The following is a 21440-nucleotide window of genomic DNA, read 5'->3' as shown; positions in this document are numbered from 1 at the left end:
GCTCGATAAATCCATCGTGAGGACTTGAAGAATAAACGACAGGAAAGAAATATAGTATAAAAATAAATTGATCTCCAAAGTTATACAATGACAAATTCAAAGCGACGGATATGTAAGCCTCTTACAATTTCACCAGTCCAAACAATGGGATTTGTTCATAATGTCGGAAATAGGAAGTTTTTTTTCTGTAAAAACGACTGCCATCTGAAGACGCTTCCTCGTCACGATTCGGTGAATCAGTGTCAGACAAATAAACCTATACGGAAAATATTATTGCCAATACCGTATTTACTGTCAAAAATTTTCGTGTAACACAATCCATTATTTCAGGTTGATTCACGTCCAAGTGTAGAGCATTAGAATAAAATAATAAGAAAGTAAACTCATGTGGACTCGAAAACTATACATTTGGATATATTTGATCAATTTAAAAATCCATGCAACTAAGACCTAAGAAATGAGCTTGCGCTGTTTGCAATCACAGGTTTAGCTCCTCGAAGGATTCGCGACACTCTGAGACGTGAAACTGGTGCGAATGAACAGTTCACGGTAGTTTGTCACAGCGGAAATAGCTTTCCAGGCGTGTCTCAAGACAGGACGGGGAGTCGATGGCTGAACAAAACCCAATTCACCGATGAACAGAGCTTTTGACACTCGACTAGAGGCTTCTTTCTAAGAGGCCCTCTTCTCGTAAGAATGGAAGAGCGAAGAGGGTGCGGAGAGCACTGAAATACGTTCATTGAAATACGACGCACGCCGCGATCGAGATGAAAAGGTCCTGCAGGTGGCTGCCGGGCACTTTGTGGCGTCGCGGCGTCGATGTGACTCGACCAAACCACGGAAAGAAATGCGTACATCATTTTTTCCAGCTGCTTGCTGCTCAATCGGAGTCTCTGAAGCGGCTCATCCTGATTAGCGTCGCGACGCCTGGACTGAAATTGGAAGGCGGACAATCAGGGCTGCTGCCAGTAATTACTGGTGCCCGGTGTCGTGGCAGCCGCCGCTCAAACGACGCTTGATTCATCCTCAAAGCTTGGGGCTGATCAGTGAGCTTCTTTAATATTGAGAAACTGCGCGACCTCAACGCCGGTGCAACAGAATTAGTACTTGGGATTTGATTGATCGGATAACAAGATAAGCCAGTGTCGGATCAGTCATTTGTTGGCTGTAAAATAAAAGAGGCTTTTACTTACGGTGGTATTAGATTTTCCATCATAACTGCGACCTGCTTTTTATTCGGATATATTGGTGTTGTATGTGATACGGTAGTTCAATTTCTCTGGATATTCGAAGTTGGCAATTTCGATGACAAGATTTTACCAGTACCAATCGTTAATTCGAGGAATTTCATGTACAGCAGCTAGCGGTAGATCAAAGCTACGATATTAATCGAATTCACATTTTATCCTTGGTGTTTCCCACGGTTCTATCGCAGCGATATTCCAATTTCAAAGTTGTGTCTATTAAGCTTTCAGCGTTTAATATAATCGATGGAATTCAACCAGGTGCAGCATTGTCTGCATTCGGTGAATAGTTTCATAGTTGTCTTTGCCAACTTTGTATATCTCGAAATATTCTTTATTAATCCTGCAACTATCGATATTCAATCAATACATATTATATTTGAAACGTTATTCATACCAACCCTGGTGCATCCGGTATTCAACGAATTCTTGTTACTCTCGTTATAGCGACCATACTTTATAGGGATTTCTAGAAGCTAAAGCAAAAAGCCGCGTGAGAAAAAGTAAATCTCCGAATACATACATTTGTGTAATCTTTCCGCCGAACTCTATAAATCCGGAAAATAAACATAGATATCCATTTTTTTGGGGACTACAAAATAGAGCGAAATAAGAAATGGCACAAACGTTACTCTGCATTACACTGATATTGAAAAAGTTTGTTCGGAAAAATCACTTCGCCCTTCACGGCCATCCGCCATTCTGTCCCTCGTTGTTACTTGCCTTGACGTATCCGGTCCCAATATAGATATTATCCTTTGTCAAGGAGAGTGACATAAGATTCCGAAAAGTGATTCGAAGGCCGCCATACTTTTCACCTTTCCTCGAATCCGGCCAGATTTGTCGCGTTCGTTATTTTTCGTGAATATGAATCTTTTTATCATGAATGCACGTATCTAGTTCATCGCTTTGAAACGTCGAGATATGAGCACTCGCAAATGCGTATACCTGGTTATTGCGAAGGTGGAATTTCGAGGCCCGATTGTCCAAAGACAAGGCAAATCACGGGCTCGAGTTTCATATGCAAGTTTTTATACTCTACGTGCGGATATATTAATATTTCACTTTTTCTCCTCTCTCTCTCTCTCTCTCTCTATCGCAGAAAGTACTAAATGCAGGAAATATTACATTCGAAACACGACTCGAGGTACGCCTGGTTCACAGTCGCATTACGAGAGTCCTCGTCTTCCTGCGAAACCCCCCGTGCCGCAGTGACATGTATTATGTTATATTAAACTTGTACGAAACTCCTAATTACAACCGTGAGGGAATCCGAATTTGAGGGATTAAAGTTGCTTTGCCGTTGCGTTGTGGAGTGTCGTTGCGTTCCTCAACAGCATCGTCGCGTTCTTCAGGATTGTATTCGTCTCTTTGGTGTCATCGTCCTTTTGGAACTGTATCAGAATGACGAGGTAAGTGGTCACCGCTCCTGCGATCTGAAATGTAGAGAAAAACATCGCTCAATGTGTATTTGATAAATTAAAATACCGAAATTTGCCTTATTGCCGAAGCATAGTTATTTGTCGGACATCTGCCGAAAGACTCTCGTGAACATTGAAAACCGAATAAATCCCAGTAAGCACAGATAGATTTTGTCCACGTGTATTATTCTTTATCATTACCATTAATTACAGCGAAACAACAAAATGTAACCTCTCGAGTGATCGGCTTGTGTAAAGCCACACTGAATTGACCGTATTTTATTAATCTCCCAGGGCTTCATTGGAATGATATTTAATCAGGATAATCTTTCGTTGGTTTCTCTTAATTATCGATTATTTTATACTCTTGTACAATCTCAGTTTCTTCGGAATTCAGTGCAAGTCAAGAACTTAATTCAAGAGAATCGACCGAAGATGTCATGCTGTTATCATTGTTTCCCGAGGTTATAGAGATCATCATTGAATTTCATTGTATAATTTTGGGATCCGGATGGATCGTGATCGCTCAAGACACAAACGGGGTGGCACGAAAAAATACCCCAAGTATTGAAAGCGGCTGGTTCACTTGTTCGTTCGTTCATGTATTTGTTTGCCTATCGCGTTGCTGTTCCTCTGTAGTGGCGGACTTTGAAAGACGACAGATGTTGAGGGTCCTGCAGGGACAATAATACGGAAGCTCAGGTCGAGCTTACAAGTAGAGTACAGTTGTTTTTTCCGCAGAGTAATACCTGAAGGAGACTTGGCAGTGTTCTTACAACGAAGCTTACCGAAGTCACGAGCGATCTGTCCAGGGAACAAAGTCCGCAAGCCGAGAACTCCAACGGCCTGTGTAATAGTTGGAGAGAGAATATTTCTAATTGCTTCCGAACGTCTGGCTCCCAATTAACGGACAGCAGCTGACTCACGAGAACCGCCGTTCCCTTCGCCTGTAACCAGACAGAAACCACTTTCTAAAAATGACCAGTATCGCTATTTTGCTGGCCAGGCGTGGACCTCGCGGTATTTCATCGAACGACGTTTCATTCGCGAGGCAATGAAGCTGCGACACAAGTGAAAAACATCTACATTGATGATACGTGAGCAGATCCTTGAGTGGCGAAATTCTCGGGCAACAAAATACGGTTATTGTGATGTGTTGGTGTTGCAAGTACACGGATCCTTACAGCGTCGAAGCTCGAGCTTAGACGCTCGTAAATTCCTGACGCTTAACAATGGCTCAAGCGAAAAGGTTACAACATTCTAATGCCCGGTTGAACGGGGGCATCCGATCGATCTGAAATGGCTTCTTTCCTAGGTAAATCAACGCCGGAAGTTGACAAATTTATGGGTGTAATATCTGCATTGGAGTAAACAGAGGCAATGCATATGTATGGGCTTGGATGATACTTTCAACAAGATTTCGTCGGAATTGTACGTTATACTGTTGTGGAGGTAGGATTCAGCTAATGTCTTTCATGCTACTAGCAGAAAGTAGCGATACTTGAATGTTTGTTGCGAGCCGCTTGGGGATAAGAGAGGCGCTCTTGAAAGTTTAGCAGACGTAGAATGCTTGGGTTCGAACGATGTACCTGAACGGAGGCTGCGTAGCACGGCTGGACTACTATCAATAATCTGCCTACATGCCCGATGCACCACATCAACTGAACGACGAGGAACATTTCGTTATGGTCCCCATTGGCTTCAAGTATCAGAAAGTAGGGGGTGATAATTAGGTGGAGGAGGCAGGTGAGCACCGCGACGAGAGCTGGCAGGCCGAAGACGCTGTTGATCACGAGCACCGTGTCTGACAATGAGGAATGGACTGTTACTAGGTCGTATATCATCTCCGCGGAGTTGTTGCTGCCTGAAAAACAATCAAGTTTTCACTTGCTCGGTTAAAAGTTCGGCGGAAAAAATTCATATCTGCAACTCGGAACACAGATTTGGTTTCGGTTTGACTGTAAACTTTGTCCGAAGGAAAAAAATCGTATTCAGATCGTGTCGAGTTCACATATTATATAAGATAACAAGAAGATTTCATAGAAACTTGGTATTAATTGTAAGAGAGATATGCAAACTTGAAGGGAAGATCTCGTGCCGCACTTACCGCTTCTGATAAGCTCTATGTCAGATATTTTCCGTATTCGAAACAAGGGTTCCCCTCTGAGATCCCCTCTAATAACAGCTCTGAATTGGCCGTGTTCGTTGAAGTCACCTGAGGAGAGTTTGTAACAAATTATTAAACTTGTCACTCATAACCACGTCGAGGATAAAATAATTAGAGGATGAACGAACCCCAACAATCTTGACCCGGGGTTTGAGCTAAATTATCGATTTGATCTAATCAAATTCCTCTGCCATGGACGACAAGAGGCAATTCTCATCATCAAAGACTCGACATTACAAAAGCGAAACGGTAGCTATACCTATAGTCACTGACTTCTTTGATCTCTGGAGAAGGAAACGCTGAAGTAGACTCTCAAGATCGTATCGCGTGACGTGACGCAAACTCTCTAAAGATGGGTAAATTAATAACATTGGATGAAAAAGTTTTGAGGAAATATTCACCTGGGATAAGATCGTTCGAAAAGAAGTTTGCAAAACGCTCGGTCTTCAACATGTTTCCCAAACATTTGTTCAACCGAGCGAATCTTTGGCCCAAATTGTACGCTGCCAGTGCTATTTGGATCTCCATCATCAATACAGGGACGTACAAAAAGTAAAGGGGCACGTAATTAATCGCTCCCTTGTCCTTTATCTTGTTCACTTTCTTCGCTTGCACATCCCAGACGTAATAGTCGATTATGGAAAGCGCGTTGAAGTAGATCAACGTCACGGACATAATGATTATACAGAATCTTCGAGTCTTTTTAGGTGATACGATGGTAAGCTTCTCGTCCACCTGAAATAACGACAAGCAACAGTTGGAGATCGTTAGATTTCAATGTCCTCTCAATTCAAGTCTCGACGTCCGATAAGTCATCTTCACGTTTTTCAATATGTTTCATCAGCAGGCATTAAAGTCTGTCCAAGTTATACTTGTAAAAAACCCATTAGGGTCGGTGATTTATTTTCCCAGCTTCTACAAAACTGTCGAACGTAGAAGATACGGCTGTATTCTACCTCACGCATGAGAATTTCTTAAAACGATAACGCACCCTCGTTCTTATAGTTTTGTACTGAATTTCCGAAATGCATCGAAAGTTTAGAAGCTTTTCAACATTCCGACGTGAAATGGAGTGAAAGTACTGAGTCGTTAAAAAGTGGCAAGCTTTACCTCGACGAGTCGATCCATGATGTTCTGTATCTTGCTCCATCTGAGAGGCATGCCTAAAATGGAAATTGCCGCGAGTCCAGCGATCGCCATAATGTCGCTACAAGTGACCACCACAGCCGTTTTCGATTTCATCCTCGTACTGTTTTCCCAACCGTGATGAAGCTCTCTCCAGAGGCCCCAGAATTCGGCGCATATCAGGAGCAACAGCAGTCCCACGCTACGGTCACAATACCAAATTACAGTCGGCTTGCAGGGATGCGGTAAAAAATTGCGGATTTGATTCAACATTATCCTGAGGAGATCAGCTCTGCATGGCTTTCGTTATTTCCATCGGGATAAAAGGTGAACTCTGCAGATTCACTCGGCGCTCGTGTCACATTATCTTTAACGATCTCAAGAAAACGGATTCAGATCTTGGATTTCTTATTCCAAGTTGGCGATTATATAAACACACCTACACACCTACTAATAAAGTTATCCTTGACTCGATATTGGACATAATCATTACCTGTACGTAACTTCGAGGTAATTCAACCGTCCGCAATATCTTCCGGAGTTTAATTTTGTGAAACTGACAGGAAGGAGACCACATACTTTGCTGAAATGGTAGGCCGGGAAGAGAGCCTGATAGAGGTCAGATTTCACTATATTCTGGACGATTTCCGGCTTGCGTCGGTTCTGGTGTTTTACCGGCTTCGGTTGTTCTGCAATGATAATATTTCTGAGGCATCTGTTCAAATCTATGGCATTTTCTCCTTTCGTTTTTGGGTATACGTGTGATTTTGAGGAAGGAGATATTTTCCCTTCCATTATATATCAGGTCTGAGCACTACCTTATATATATTATGGTATAAAAAATTGACGGACAGATTGCGGATGCTCAGTTTGGAAAGTGGCTCCTTTGACGGAAGAACCTTCTCGTGTTTCACAGAGTATTCAAGCCTGACGTAAGAACGGGAAGTTGAGATCTGGGAGCCGGCTATGATCACCGATATAGGTATGTATAAACCGCCAATCTTCTAAAAGTATCCAATATCCTGGCGATTCTTCTACTTCAAACTGAACACGAGATTTAACTTCAGCACCGAAACCTCTGTTTGCACTTTCTACATATTGTTGATACCGTGCAACGAGATGTCCGCATCGACTTGTGAGCTTGCGGATTACGTTCAATTATTGTCTTTGGATCTTTTTCCACGTATTTCGGATAATTCAACTTATCAACCATCATTTATACTACATATGAAAAATATGTTATTTCAGGTTTTTTCAGTTTCTTAACCTGGTTCGTAAAAATCAACCAGTCGCACGATTTGAATGGAAATTCAGAAAAGAACGCAAATTCATTTTTAATAAAAATGACTGCCACGTGATGTAGTTTATTCACTTCAGATTACGTTGGATAATAATTGTTATTGAAGTCGATTACTGATGAGATATTTATCTGACGACGTATAGCATAGGTGCTGTTTTGCATACAGTCACGTGTTATTTTTGTTCCGTACCATCACTGGGTTGTTTATTTCGCCGCAGGATTATTGCCGATCTATTATCTATCGGGCTTGAATTGCACGAACCTATATCGACTAACTTGAGTCGAGTTCATCGGTCTTTTTAACTGTGGAAAATAGTTCTCGTCTTCGTTTCGTGTTGAATTTATTGGACATGTGAGATAATTTTTTTTCTATTTCAAAAAAAGATCCGTATGCTGCAGGGGACAAAACGCGGCACATGTTTTATGTCACTTCATTCGAAGCAGAGTAAACTAGCAAACATGTCGTGCTGAACGACATTCATCGTTCAGACTTGTAAACAAGCAAGTGTTCGTCCGTCAAAACGTCCATTCATGCATATCCTGCATTATTATATGCATTCGGAAAACCTGCACACGCTTTTGTCTGTAACGCATGAAATATTCGATTGATAGGTAGACGCAAGCCGATCAGCGATTATACATGATCAACAACAACGGACTCTGACATTATATGGCGTATAATATGCTGTGAACTGCTTAATTGAGTCTACCAGGTTCGTGTCCCTGTGTCACTGTTTGCAGGATTATGATCTTCCGTACATGAATATGACCGTCGCTCAATACAGTACAGAAAAACTCCTTCTGTCGCGAGATCAAGGTATTTATTATGAGGTCATTTTTTGTTAAATAACAGTGACTCGTGAGAATATCATATGTATCGTAGTGATAACAGATAATACTTTGAAATTTGCCAATTCAGTAGTGAATAGAGCAGTGGCAATTTTCCAAACATGCTGCAAAGGCGTCCAGTTGATTTTTTCGTAAACTTGAACGATCGGAGATCTTTCAAAGATTTAACATCTTTCAGTGCTCTTTAATTCTTCATCATTATTATTCTACTTGAATTAAATATGCCGGTGTTTGTACCAAGTATATTGCTAAACGCGCGAATTGAAAAGAATTGATCAGAATTGAAACAAATTTCAAAGATTAAGAAGTTTGGTGGGTTTTGTTTTTCGATAAAGATTAAATTGTAATAGTAACAGTGCCGCAAACTATGTGATAATATTTTTTCTGACGATTCAAAAAGTTTCAATTCCTTTGCAAGGTACTTGCACGGGAGGATTCGTTATAATTAGTATTTGAAAGAACTTTTCGTACGTGCTAAATAAAACTTCATCCCGTTACTTTGGAGGCTTGAAATATTAAAAGCTCTGTGAATTTTCTGCAGCGCTTATAGCGAAGACAGAGCTTAGAAACTTGGTAAACCTCATCTGAAAAAGGCACATAATTTTGAACACTCACGCAGAATGTAGTCAGCGTTAAATTCAAAACCATCTGCACTCTTGCGGCCGGTCTTTCGTGCAGCGATATTTACGAATATCCTTTTCACTTGCAAATTGCGTTGAACGCAAGTGCGTCTAGACTTCACATACAATTCGTTTTCATCCACGGTATTTCACATCTATTATCGGCAATTATAATATAGATAAAATAATCGCATTTTAAATATCTCGAACCGAGTGTATGAAACGTCAAAACGAAATACAAAGAATAAAAAGTAAAAAGTGATTGTATACATGATGCACGATAAATAAGTATAAATAAATAAACAAATAAAGCTTGCGTATTGCGACGATGACGACGTCCCGTACGTATTTTGTATGGAAATTGCAACACGCGTGAAATCGTCCAGAAATTGTAGACAAAATTGCATCCAAATAAACCAATCACACTTCCCTAACCACGTATTTAATATTTCCGTAACGATGTCGACTTGTGATCATCGACTTACTTCAAATTTCGTGCCATTGTCGTGTATGATTGAATATTACAAATTTTACATACTGTCAACGTCATCTCTCGCCGTGATTTGCATCGGGATGCCGTTTTTTCATTCACAAATACGTCAGGACAATCGGAATAAATAGTTATGAAACCCCGAGTGGAGAAGCAGCCAAGCGACGAATCGCGTGGTCTGACCACTCGCTAGTTACTCTACTAGTAAGCTACGCTAACCGAGTGAAAGAAGACACCTTCGATCAGGTAGGGGTGAGCCGCTAAGCCGCATGCCATCAGATAAGTGTAGGCGTTTATTACATCCCACCACCCCTAGCGAAAAGCTCAATCACTCGTGTGTGCTTAGCACTCACAACGTCGCCGAACGTACACTGCGGATTGGAGAAAACCTCTACGTAAGTGCCGAACACGGCAATTGAGGGACTGACAACCTCTCGAAATTTCCGAAGCCTGTGTCACCGAGACCGATGACAAATGAGAAATGAACAGATGTCGAAGTTTGGTGTTAGATACCTTTGACCGTTCTCGAAGGCGATACCGGTAAGACTGCTGGAATTAATGCTCGGCGATTGATTTACGATAAAACTAACAGCGCTGCTTCCGTGTCACTTGTTTGTCTGCGGCTCTGCTGGCTTCGTATTGTTTATTATGAGCGATTCAGTTTACTGGGAAGTTAAAAAAAGATCCGATAATAAAATTTTCTCGCATTTCTGGTTAGAGCTCGTGAGCCGTTCTATGGCGGGCAGTTTAGAGTTTCACATCTTATTGAACAGAATTTTTCAGTCTTCAAAGTAAAAAACTTACATATTCTCAAAGTTTGATACTTTTTGTAGCGGTCAGGTTCACTGGCATGTTCAACTAAACTTTCTGTCTGCGAATCATCCACGAAATATTTGAACTAGTGATATTTCAGCAATCACTAAACGCGAGTTGCAATTGAGCGACTGTTCAATACTTTGGCCTACTCGGTCTGATCATACCGTGTTGTTACTACTGCGGTATATTTCCTGTAATAAACTCTTACCGCAACGAAAGTGCCAGACCGCGCAACTTTAATCATTGCGGAAAAATGACTTAGCTAAAGATCTACGTTAGCGCAAGAAATTAATGACCAGTTATATGGCAGTAATAAAAGTACGGTTATTGCTCTAGGCGTGGGAAAATGCATCTTGCGGAAAACAAGCTTTTATCGCATCGAGTGATACCGTCTCAACATTAACTGCATGTTTCACAGGCGCTGCATATAATATAAAAATTCATTCGTCTTGTTAGAAGTGTTAGATATTAACCCCTGAAGAATATCGATAGTTGGATCTCATGTTTTCATCTAAATTATTCACGAGGGAGGGAAATTCTTTTCAGTTGCGATTCAATGAACACAAGTATATGACGTGTCCGTAATACGTATGGAAGACATATACATATTCCGTGAAAAATAAGCTTGGTAACGACTTGCGTGCTGCAAAGTATAATATGCAAGAACCTTCACGTTTGTAAACCTATATTTCTTGGTTCTCTATTGGTCGATCGATTGATCGCTTAAAATTGCCTCTGTTGACGAACTTAGATTAATCCTTGTCAAACGAACGATTAACTTATTTGGCAGATGATCTACCGCTCCGATATATGTTATCTATATGTATACCAGTTACTTCTGGGTTTGACCGCTACATGGATGTACTATATATTCAGTCTTACTTATGCCACCTGATACGTTCAAGGACTGTTCTCTCAAATCCGAAATCGCAACGAGGTGTTCTATTAACCTTATCAAGTAACTTCCTAGATTCAACGATAATGACGTTTAAAGCCTATAATCCTTTGAAATTGCAAGTGGATATTCAGTCGATTAATAAATATTTAAAAGATTTGAGGGTGAGAGAAAAAGCATGCACCAAAAACGTAGAAACCAGTAACGTTTATGGAATTGCCCTAATTTTAGTGTCAGTAAAGTCGATGTTATGTGGTTGGTAGCATACTGAAACAGCTGGACGCAAACGTCGGGTAAAACTTTGCCCAGAACGATTTTTTCTTCATTTTTCTGGATGTTTCACCCTTGTGGTTTCCTGTACTCTAGAATGGGTAGATTTTGAGGAGAAAAAAGTGGACTTCGTGTCTCTGTTTACGAGCGGTCAAGAAAAGCTACCATAGGCAGTGCCTTGGCTACCCGAAATTACAGGCACTGCCACTTTTTACACCTCTTGTAAATGGAGGCATAAAATCCAGTATTCCTTTCTAGAAATCGATCATTTGTTCGTCGAGTGGCACGGCGCTAATAAACCGGGATGTCAGGCGAAATCGGTTCATTGAAATGCAGCCACCCTTGCAGATATTTTACGTTTTAAAGAAGTTTGAACGAATGTAATCAGATGAAAACACTGTAACTGCTGTACTTGGACGATCGTTAAATGAAATTCACGCTCTAATTGAAACGTTCGACTACACTTCTACGATTATTTACTGACCACAAAACAAAAGATACGATGAATTACCGATTTTACATGAAAACATCAGGGACATCAGGTATAACGATCAAAACAACAGTAAACTTGTTTGTTTGTGGAAAACGATATTCTGGTACGTATTTTTCTGCAACTAATAGCAGGTGACGGAAGTGTTATTGGCAGTCCTGTTCACGTCTCTGGAATTGAAATTGACTCGTCACTAGTGGTTTGTTGGATCATCAACTGTGCAGCGTACGCCTTGAATAACACTGATGATTTCTTATCGCATTGGTTGGTCAAATTTGAGCTTCAGACATCGCGTGTGAAGCATGTACGAGTTCCGAGTCGGTATAAAACAAAAACAACTGTAGCCCATTAATCATGATGCTGTAGCAATCCGCGCAACATCGAAAAATGATGGTGTTTACTCACCGTTTCTTTGGCCGTGATATCTGTCACACTCACGGTAGATGTCTGGTTTTCACTTTCCATCCGACACACTACGGGTGATATGAAGTATTCATTGTAATGGCTTCTGAAAATATGCGCATGTGTCTACCGCAAAGGGTATAATAGGTACGTCTGTGTACTGACACTCAAAGTTCCCTGCATTTTTATGTGCCATTTTTACATTAGTTGTATGTCCCGCACAGCCGTCGCAGTGTTCAGCATAAGATGAATTATTCACGTTCGAAACACTCTGCAAAGGGCAGATCTCGTAACATTTGCTTCACGTCGTTGGTACGTAATATACCATCGATGTAAACATACTCGGTTCACGGAAAGAATGAAAAGAGTAGACTTTACTCAAAACTGCAGGAAGAAAGTGCCACATCAAGGTTTTTGGTAATTAATAGCCATGACAACTGCAATTTTTACTACAAATTTAGCAGATTTTAGACGGCACACATTAGTTTTCACTGGTTTTAAAGTCCCTCTTTTCCTACAGTTTTAAGTAAAATCTGCTCTTTCATTCGCTTCGTGTGTGTATTAGAATTTTGAGAGGCGTGACATCGCTATCGTTCTACTCTCTCAATCTCGTAATAACAATACATTAAAATGATACCGCATATACATTGCCATTAGCTAATGTTCGAGAATCGAGGTATGTATAACAGTTCAGACCTTATTTTATAAAAGTATTTTTATATAAATAAAGCATCCATACACTTACACATTCGTAATAAAATTTAACCGTAGTTTGATAGTATATGAAAGATGTAAAAACTAATTGTATAACAAATAATTTTAAACAGCTGTCAGCAAGTGAAATGATGTCGGATAGACGCAGGGATCATTTATGTTGCCCGCATCACGCATGATACTAAATCCCAGAGAATCGGTATAATTTTCGAATAGGTACGGGAAAGTTACGTCTTTTCTTCAGTTCTTCTATTCAATTGTCATCGAGTTGAGACTGCAGCAACGAGACCAGTCCCTCCGCGATAATGATAGATCTAGTATTCAATGGTGATGGTCTTAGTCTTGAGATATTCATTGAGAGCTTCCTGTCCGAGGTCCTTGCCAAACCCGGACTGTTTGAAGCCGCCGAAGGGCGCAGCGACGTCAGTTTTGTTGTAGGTATTAACGAAGACTGTGCCGGCGTCGATCTTTTCGGCGAACCTGAGCGCCCTGCTGACGTCCTTGGTCAAAACCCCGGAAGCGAGACCGTACTCGGTGCTGTTCGCTCTCTTGATCATGTCGTCCATGTCTTTCGCGTGGAATTTGGAAATGACCATGATGGGTCCGAAGGACTCCTCCTTGGCGATGAACATGTGGTCCTCGACGTTGCTGAATATCGTTGGCTGGAAATACCAGCCAGGAGTGTCGAGACGTTTTCCACCGTACTCGAGCTTGGCACCATCTTCGACACCCTTTTGGACGAATTCGATAAGTTTGTCCATGTGCGCCTTGTGATTTTGGGGCCCGTGAGAGGTCCGCCTGTTCAGCGGATCTCCGATCACGATTTTCTTTGCCTCCTCGACGACCCGACGAACGAACTCGTCGTGGATCGTCGCCTCGACGAAGATCCGTCCAGCCGCTATGCAGTTCTCTCCTTTGTTAAAGAACACGCTGTTCATTCCGGTTCTCACCGCGTGCTGAATGTCCGCGTCATCGAATATGACCAAAGGACTCTTGCCGCCCAACTCGAGGGACACCTTCTTCAGGTTGCTCTCGGCGCAGGACCTCATGATCACCTGTCCGATCTCGGTTGATCCGGTGAATCCCAGCTTCCTGACGAGTGGGTGAGTGGCGATCGCGGTTCCGGTGATGGAACCTGATCCCGGAACGATGTTGATCACTCCGGGCGGAATACCGGCCAAAGCTGACAACTCGGCGAACTTCAGAGCGGTGAGAGGAGACACTTGGGCCGGTTTCATCACCACCGTGTTACCGGCGGCCAGACAGGCCGCCATTTTCCAAGACAGCATCATCAGGGGATAGTTCCATGGTGTCACAAGACCGCAAACACCGATCGGCTCTTTTCTCGTTATCGTCAGATTACGGTTAGGCCGCGCGTGCGAAATCGGTATCGTCGATCCTTGAATCTTGTCGCACCAACCGGCGAAGTATCGCCAAGTGTCTATGGACATTCCGACGTGCGTTTTGAGCGCCAGAGTGTAAACCGCGCCTGAATCTATGCTCTCGATCGTCGCCAATTCCTCTTTGTGCTGCTCCATCAAGTCCGCCAATCTGAAATTAAATACAGCACTTTTTACTCAACCCGAACATGACGTGACTTCGTTTGCGTTACACCGATTGAAGCAGAAAACTAAATCGCTCGAAATTCTCCAAGAGGATAATGTTGAAAAAAACACCGAATCAAGCATAGAACAATGTAAACATCGCTGATTTACTTGAAGAGTAGCGTAGCTCGTTCCCTGGCGCTGATCTTGCCCCATTCACCATCGTCGAAGGCAGCTTTAGCGGCCTTAACGGCTCTGTCCACGTCGTTGGCGGATGAACTCTCTACGGTGCAGATAACGGTCTCGTCGTGCGGGTTTACGGTGTTCAGAGGTTTGCCTTCACCGTTGACGAATTCCCCGTTTATGAAGAGTTGTCTCGGGAACTTGACGTCCATGTTGTTAACGTGTAAGGTGACAGCGTCGTACTTGATTTCCTTCGAAGCGGAGGCACCTCGGCCAGCCAAGGCGACAACGACGGCGAAATCTTGAAAAGTAGGCGCCATGAAGACGTCCGTGTTTTGCAGAGTAACGCCAAAGTTGTCTTTGATCTCTTCGACGAGCCTGACGACGTCCATGCTCCCGGCACCGGATGCAAAGAAGTCGGTACTGTCTTCGACGTCGATGTTCAGTATGCTTCGCCACATGGCCCGTATCGCCTCCGTGTTCTTCATCTCCTCCTCCGTGAATTCGATCGACTGAACCTCGTCCGCTGCCTTTCCAAACTTACTCGCAGGCAACATTTTTGTCCCGATCTTCAACCGTTCGATATTCACGAGCTTTCCGTCCGCCGCCTTCACCAGGAGACCAGCCCCGTGGACGATACCTTCTTGCCCGCCAACATCCACCACGTCACCTTCGGGCTTGGATGCTGTCCATATGGAGGAGCCGAACAAACGAACTTCTTCGCCGTTGATCAATGTCCAGGCACCTGGAGTACTGTCCAAGGCTCTGATAAAGTTGTGCACACCCTCGGCCGACTTTTTCAAGTCCACCTATCGACACGACATGATATTGTAGGATGTAAGTTGGGCTTAGAGTCGTAACGAGGCTATATGGTACAACTGCGACACGGAATCGGAACCTCACCTGCTGCAATTCCTTCTTGTTAAGCATCGGGTCGTACGTGGCACCTTTTTCAGTTTGCTTGATTTTCGGCGCGATTCCTTTGGCAACGAGATTCACAGCCTCGCCCATCGCGGTGACACCTTCCGGATAGAGGAATCTGTTGTATATAGTGTCGAGGGTATCGTCTGGCTCCAATCGGCAAGAACGCTGAAGTAAAATTGGCCCCGTGTCTAGACCATCGTCAGCCCAGAAGATCGAGAATCCAGCTTCTTTGTCACCTTCGATGAGTGTCCTGGAATACCGGAAAAGCTCACATCTTCACCAGTTCATCCCTTACCTCATACATTCCGTATAACTGTAGAATTTCTGATCGCAATCATTTTTCTATTCATATAAACCATTCAAACGGACACTACAAAATGCGGTGGTAAGAAAAATCCTGCATACAAGCTTATTTTTTACTAAACAAAATCCCAATGCGATGACGATTGTAATCGCAGATGTAGGAGCAATTTAGAATAAAAGGATAAAAGAATTATTACTACGAAACGTTTCTACGAGTTCGTGTACCATAATTGACGCGATACAAAACTAAATAATAATTATACAATTCGTAAACATTCAACGATATCGACTGCGAGGTTAACGTCAAAGCTTTTTAATCGATTGCACAACGTCTGTAAAGATTGCATGCGTAAAAATGAACAAGGTCTTATGCCTTCCGTCTTACGCTTCGTAACCCAACGGATTTTATATCGGACAAATACCTATGTGAGTACTTATTTACGCTCCTGACATATTTTCATATCTTTATTGTGTAAAGTTAACTCAATTGTCAAAAATTAAGAATAAAAAAATTGTACTACATTCGTTCGGAATTGACCGCCCCGCTATCAAATGTTACAAAATCGTCTGGCTTTCAAGAGATTAGCAGATACAGCAAAACGAATGAAAAGTAAACGGAAAAATGGCGTACCATCACGCTTGAATAGCTACTTACATAATAATCAAATTTAATAACAACAAGATAAGAAGTAGATAATGTATATGATGATGGTAAGTAAAAAAGTCAACCGAGTCACAAAGCTGTGTTGTGAAGTGACACAACGCGACTTGTTACGATTTTTGAACTCTTGATATGATTTTCAAGAACAAATAACGATAACTAGCCTCGTGTGTTTAAATTTTAGAAAAAACGCAAAGAATTAGTTAACCTTGAAGTTGACCGATAATATTGTATCGCAGGTTCGGGAAAACATTTTTATATATTGTTACGTAATGATTAATGTGAATGACGAATGAGTGCGGAAGCATTCGGAAAATTTTCCATTTGGTGTGACTTATAAAAAGCTGTGAATTCTCCTTACACAATATCTACGATCATTGTACGTGGTCGCTAGCATTTTTTATGTCGGAGCATTGTGTCAAAATTAGCTAGAGCAGTACCACAATGCTCATGAAAGCTCTGGGCCAACTTTGTGAAAAATGTACTGCAAATATTGTATACACGATACGAGAAGCATGCCATTGAAGATAAACGGCGATCACTGGATCAGCACATGATCCAAGCGAAAACCGGCTACTGTGATCTTACTGAAAAAGGAAAGATGTAGTGCAACAGCTGTTTAAATTGTGGTGACGTGTCTGCGTGGGCGATTTCGATACCTCTTTCAAGATGCGTACATTTTTTTAACCGTTTCCTCTGCACAAAGTCCAACAACATACAATTCTGAGAGTCTGTTTCTCTTAGCCTACATGTTGGCATAATTCTACGCAAAACCGGTTAGAACCACTTCGACGTCGCCGCACTCGTGCTACGGGTCGGGATCGAGCAATGAACGAGGAAATGCGAATGCACCCGTAATTTTCTACCGCGATTATATTCACAGTTTACCTTTTACAAATGCTGGTTCCCGGGATTCTAACCGACTGCATACCTTTCACTTCTGCAGTGACCACGACCAGACTACCGATATCTGACTATCTGATACGAACCGAGCTTTTGCCAGACGCAAAAATGGTCACTCCATTGGGAAGTTTGTTAGATAAATGGACCATAAAAGTCAAAAATTGGATACAAAGGTTGCGAATAAAGACACTGCATGGTGGGTGAAATACTCGGCCGACGATTTGGGTAAAAAAAAAAACCTACCAGCTGATAGCGCTCGCTCCGCGATGACGAGGCAATATAGATGGATGGTAGCAGATACTCTGGTAGCGTGGATGGTTTATAACTTCCATGGGTATGAATTGACTGCAGAATGGCAGAACGTTCAGGTCGATGTCGAGCCCTTTGTAGATGTCCAGCACCTCGGGAAGGGGGACGCCCTTGCTTCGCCATGCTTTGATCTTGAAGACGGGAGTGTTGTCAGCTTTTGCAATTGCGGCTGAAAATAGGGAATCGAACGATGAGCGACTTTCGACAATGTCATGACGGAGCGGTGAACATTTGCAGCTGATTCAACAGAGACGATGGAAGCTCGTTTCTTCGTCGTGTCTTAAAATGCACTCGAAATTTATGCACGGTAATCGTCAGGCGATGGCGTTATCGCTGTTCTTCGTGCAGTTAAATGGCAGTTTAATATCATGGAGCCATTTGAATATTGAAGCGTTCGTGAGAGTGATGAATTAAACGCTGATTCACTTGAGTCGAATAAACGAACCACGATTACGAAGTAGGGTCAACCACGTTTCACGACTGCATTCTAATTACGTAAAACGTACATAGACTTTTAAGATTCAAATGACGACTCAATGAAATATGCTTTGTTTTTCTCCAGCTCGATGATCCCGAACACTATTGCAGTAATCATAGATACAGTTCGAACAGGCGCGAGTTCACTCACCTAACGGATCCTCGCGATTTCCCTTGTCAGGTATCGTAAACACGCCGCTGATGTGATGCCCATCTTGTCGGAGGAGTTTGTAGACGTCGGCAGCAAAATTACTCTGGCCAATGATCGCTATTTTCAACTGCGCCATTACCGCCTATATCAATTTATTATTACAGTTATTTTTAGAAAAGAAGACAAGTTCTACCTACCAACTTGCCGGTAAATGAATGCCAATGAGACTATAAAATAGTGACAATAACTAATACGAAAATACGTTTTCAAGAAGGATGAAAATTTCATTCGAAAAAACAGAAAACGATGGGTTCGTTGTCACATGATATCCAGGAATTGTGCAGTATAGAGGAATCGTTCAGAAGAAGGAGACCTGAATGAAGGTAAAGTAGCAATATTGAGTCGGAAATAAACGATGTCATGGTGTATGAACAAGTGAAAATATTGAAAATTTTTAATTAGAATTAAAAAATAGCTGATACTCTAATCCTTCATAAAATGCATCCACGTAGAATTGATAAATAAAATGTAAAAGTGAAATTCTATAAATATGAAGATACTGCAATCGCCAAAGTTGCACATTTGTGTATACTGGAAAAGAATTGAATCAATACCGTCTGTGTGTGCTTAGAAAACCGTCTGGCGTGATGAGAAAGTAAAAATAAGAAAAATATGAGGAAAGTCAATCGTACAACCAAAGGCGTGTAAATACTGCAAAGTTAAAAATATGAAGCAATGGCATGAAAATACCGGTTAGCGCTGGATAAACGTCAACGTATTCACAGTGCTTGCTATTAGTCGGCAGCTATTTACGCAAGTATTATGTGTTTGAGAGAGCCACAGTTACATTCGATTAACAGGAGCGTTTTTCGCTGATTGATTTTTTCAAGTTCTATTTATTTTAACTAAACTATGTTAATTATATGCAGTTTTCTTAACTCATCACATAACCGTTGCGGACGACCGATATAGTCTAATAGAAAGCACTGGTAATCGGTCAATATGTCAATACATACCCAATTAAAATAAAGAAGAAGCAACCAAAAACAACACTAGGACCCTAGAAAGACTGTAAAGAAATAGACAAAACTATTAGTAATTACGACAAATTATAGAAGAAAACACCGTTAATGCAAATTTTGTAATCTAATTTATCATTTCAAGTACGGACGATAAAACAACAACTAAATATAAAGAGGTGCATAATTTATCACTGCAGTGCAGAAGACATAATAAAAAAAAAAAAGAACATCACGAAAGTGCTGCTAAGCAAGTCATAGTGTACAGTAATTATAATTGTTACTCCCAACTCCCAATCGAAAGTTAGGTAAATAAGTTCACTTAATTTATCTTCACTGACTCTGTATGTATATATACATACGTCGAACTTAAACTAGACTATTTCGACTTATCGTTTCGTAAATATTGGAAAACTTGTACCATTACATATTGTACCCAGATGACAAAAAGTGTTTACACCGTGTTCACTTAACTGCCAAAACCAAATAAGCGTTTTGCTAGAGAATTAGGTTACCAGTGTAAATACAGATTATTGTCCGGTCGTATACCAAAGTAAACCTGATACCGCAAAGCAAATTAATCAAATTGCCTGTTTCGAAGCAATAAGAGAACCATTTTGACCTGTGAAGAGTATTGCAGTACGCAATATATATGCATCAGATGCCGGAACCGAAATATTGAGTATCTAATTACGAATTTCGTTAATTACCGCTAATTTGAAAACTCCATTGCAAATCTACGCAAGAGAAAAACAATTTCCGATCAATTGTTACACCGTTTATAAAATTATCCGTATTAGAATTTACATAGTCCAGAGTCTGGTACGAATTCGTGTAATCACTTACAGCAGCAGCAGTAGCGAACGTACGCCTCGTTGAGTAAAATATTCTTGTGCCCAGCATCAGGTCTATAACACAAACAGTTTAAATCCCCTCGACGTCGTTCCCTCGAAACAATTTTAATTTGTCGTACAAATTGACACGACCGATTGCGAGTGTGGCCGGCGTTCCCTCTGTCGAACTTTAGCTACGCGTAAGGTTGACTGAACTACAACTGTGCAACGACCGCGGCTTATATAACCGTCTACTATCTAGAGGCCAAGACCTTGGTCCCCCATATCCCCGCTACTTTCTCACGAGTAGGTGATGCCAATTTATTTGCGATCGTAGTTCGAATTCGCTAATTTTCTCCCCATTGTGTCTGCTGTAGTGGAGAGCTAATCGCCAAAGTTGTGTTCAGGTGACTGTCGAGTGTAATGATCGTGAACCGCGGATGCAGTGATTGTCGAAAATAACCGAAAGTATTTGCGAAAATTGACACTCTTTCAGATACAGAATGATCAGATGATTCGATAATTCTGCAAGAGCACTAGAACCGTTATAAAAATAAATAAAAAAATTGCTTTTGTTTTAACCCAGTCGCTTTTTTGTACACTACAGTGTACGATCTTGATTTTCGTTTTTTGCGATGTTTTCGAGATATACTGCAAATTAAATATTGTTAAGCATATGAAATAGGGGTAAAATTTTAGGACAAATCAATTGCCGCTATTTATTTTGTACAATTATTCTCACATTGCAAGAAAATCACAAATTTTGAGTAATAATTCTGATTTTGAAACATGTTCAAAACATCTCCAAATTATTCGAAAAGTTGTTTTTTTTCTCAAATAAATGCATTTTGAGGCAATAGTTTCATTTTAAAATGAATGCCGTCAACAGTTTTGAGCGTATCAACTCCTCTCTTTATTTATAAAATTCTACTTCATAAAATCTCTAAATGCTTATCAGGATTCCTTTTTCGCGTTAGCTCTGCCCCGTGTAATCATCTTCTCAATTAATGAAAGTAGTTCAACGATATCTCGAGTGTTTGAGTGCCCAGCTCCACGTGCCACATTTCAATTTGACAACGAGAACGTCACTCGCGATTCGTCAGAAAATGTGCCGCCAGTCCGCAACTAGTCAAATCGGCGGTTTCTGCCAATATTAACTCTCGACGAAAATGATAAGTATCGACAACACACATTCACGCTTACCCCTGTTTATCCTGTATATATCCTGTAAAATAAAACCTCCCAGCAGAAACGAATGCCTTTTAATCACTACACGCTACTTAAGGCACTGATGGGAGTCGTGGTTGTAACGAAAAAGGACGCCGTTTTA

At 41.4% G+C, this 21440-nt stretch overlaps 2 protein-coding genes across 8 annotated transcripts; both read right to left on the bottom strand.

The window, feature by feature from the left end:
- Positions 1–312: 312 nt before the first annotated feature.
- LOC124213592 (gustatory receptor for sugar taste 43a) lies at positions 313–9749 on the bottom strand. 5 transcript variants are annotated; one of them, XR_011176720.1, is made up of 9 exons: positions 9265–9404; positions 6451–6646; positions 5943–6159; positions 5234–5567; positions 4773–4880; positions 4255–4529; positions 3454–3612; positions 1194–2680; positions 313–932 (listed from the first exon to the last, which is right to left on the bottom strand). XR_011176720.1 is itself a non-coding variant. In XM_069134596.1 (8 exons), the coding sequence occupies exons 3-8, from the start codon at positions 6072–6074 to the stop codon at positions 2531–2533; spliced, it is 1158 nt and encodes a 385-aa protein (XP_068990697.1). In that variant the 5' UTR covers positions 6075–6159; positions 6451–6646; positions 9730–9749; the 3' UTR covers positions 313–2530. The 5 variants fall into 5 exon arrangements, 4 of the variants coding, with proteins under 4 accessions (XP_068990697.1, XP_046470993.1, XP_068990696.1 ...); XM_069134596.1 differs by lacking the exon at positions 9265–9404 and adding an exon at positions 9730–9749 and having other exon boundaries at positions 313–2680; XM_046615037.2 differs by having other exon boundaries at positions 313–2680.
- A 3037-nt stretch (positions 9750–12786) lies between these two features.
- Positions 12787–21428, bottom strand: LOC124213590 (cytosolic 10-formyltetrahydrofolate dehydrogenase). 3 transcript variants are annotated; one of them, XM_046615034.2, is made up of 7 exons: positions 21314–21428; positions 20124–20185; positions 18259–18400; positions 17565–17799; positions 15434–15704; positions 14519–15339; positions 12787–14354 (listed from the first exon to the last, which is right to left on the bottom strand). In XM_046615034.2, the coding sequence occupies exons 2-7, from the start codon at positions 20178–20180 to the stop codon at positions 13118–13120; spliced, it is 2763 nt and encodes a 920-aa protein (XP_046470990.1). In that variant the 5' UTR covers positions 20181–20185; positions 21314–21428; the 3' UTR covers positions 12787–13117. The 3 variants fall into 3 exon arrangements, with proteins under 3 accessions (XP_046470990.1, XP_046470991.1, XP_046470989.1); XM_046615035.2 differs by lacking the exon at positions 21314–21428 and adding an exon at positions 19275–19327 and having other exon boundaries at positions 20124–20304; XM_046615033.1 differs by lacking the exon at positions 21314–21428 and having other exon boundaries at positions 20124–20310.
- Positions 21429–21440: the final 12 nt, after the last annotated feature.

This window comes from Neodiprion pinetum, chromosome 3 (assembly GCF_021155775.2).
Source record: "Neodiprion pinetum isolate iyNeoPine1 chromosome 3, iyNeoPine1.2, whole genome shotgun sequence".
Taxonomy (NCBI): domain Eukaryota; kingdom Metazoa; phylum Arthropoda; class Insecta; order Hymenoptera; family Diprionidae; genus Neodiprion; species Neodiprion pinetum.
Note: the sequence above shows the minus strand (reverse complement) of the source record. Positions and strands in the feature narration are given on the sequence as shown.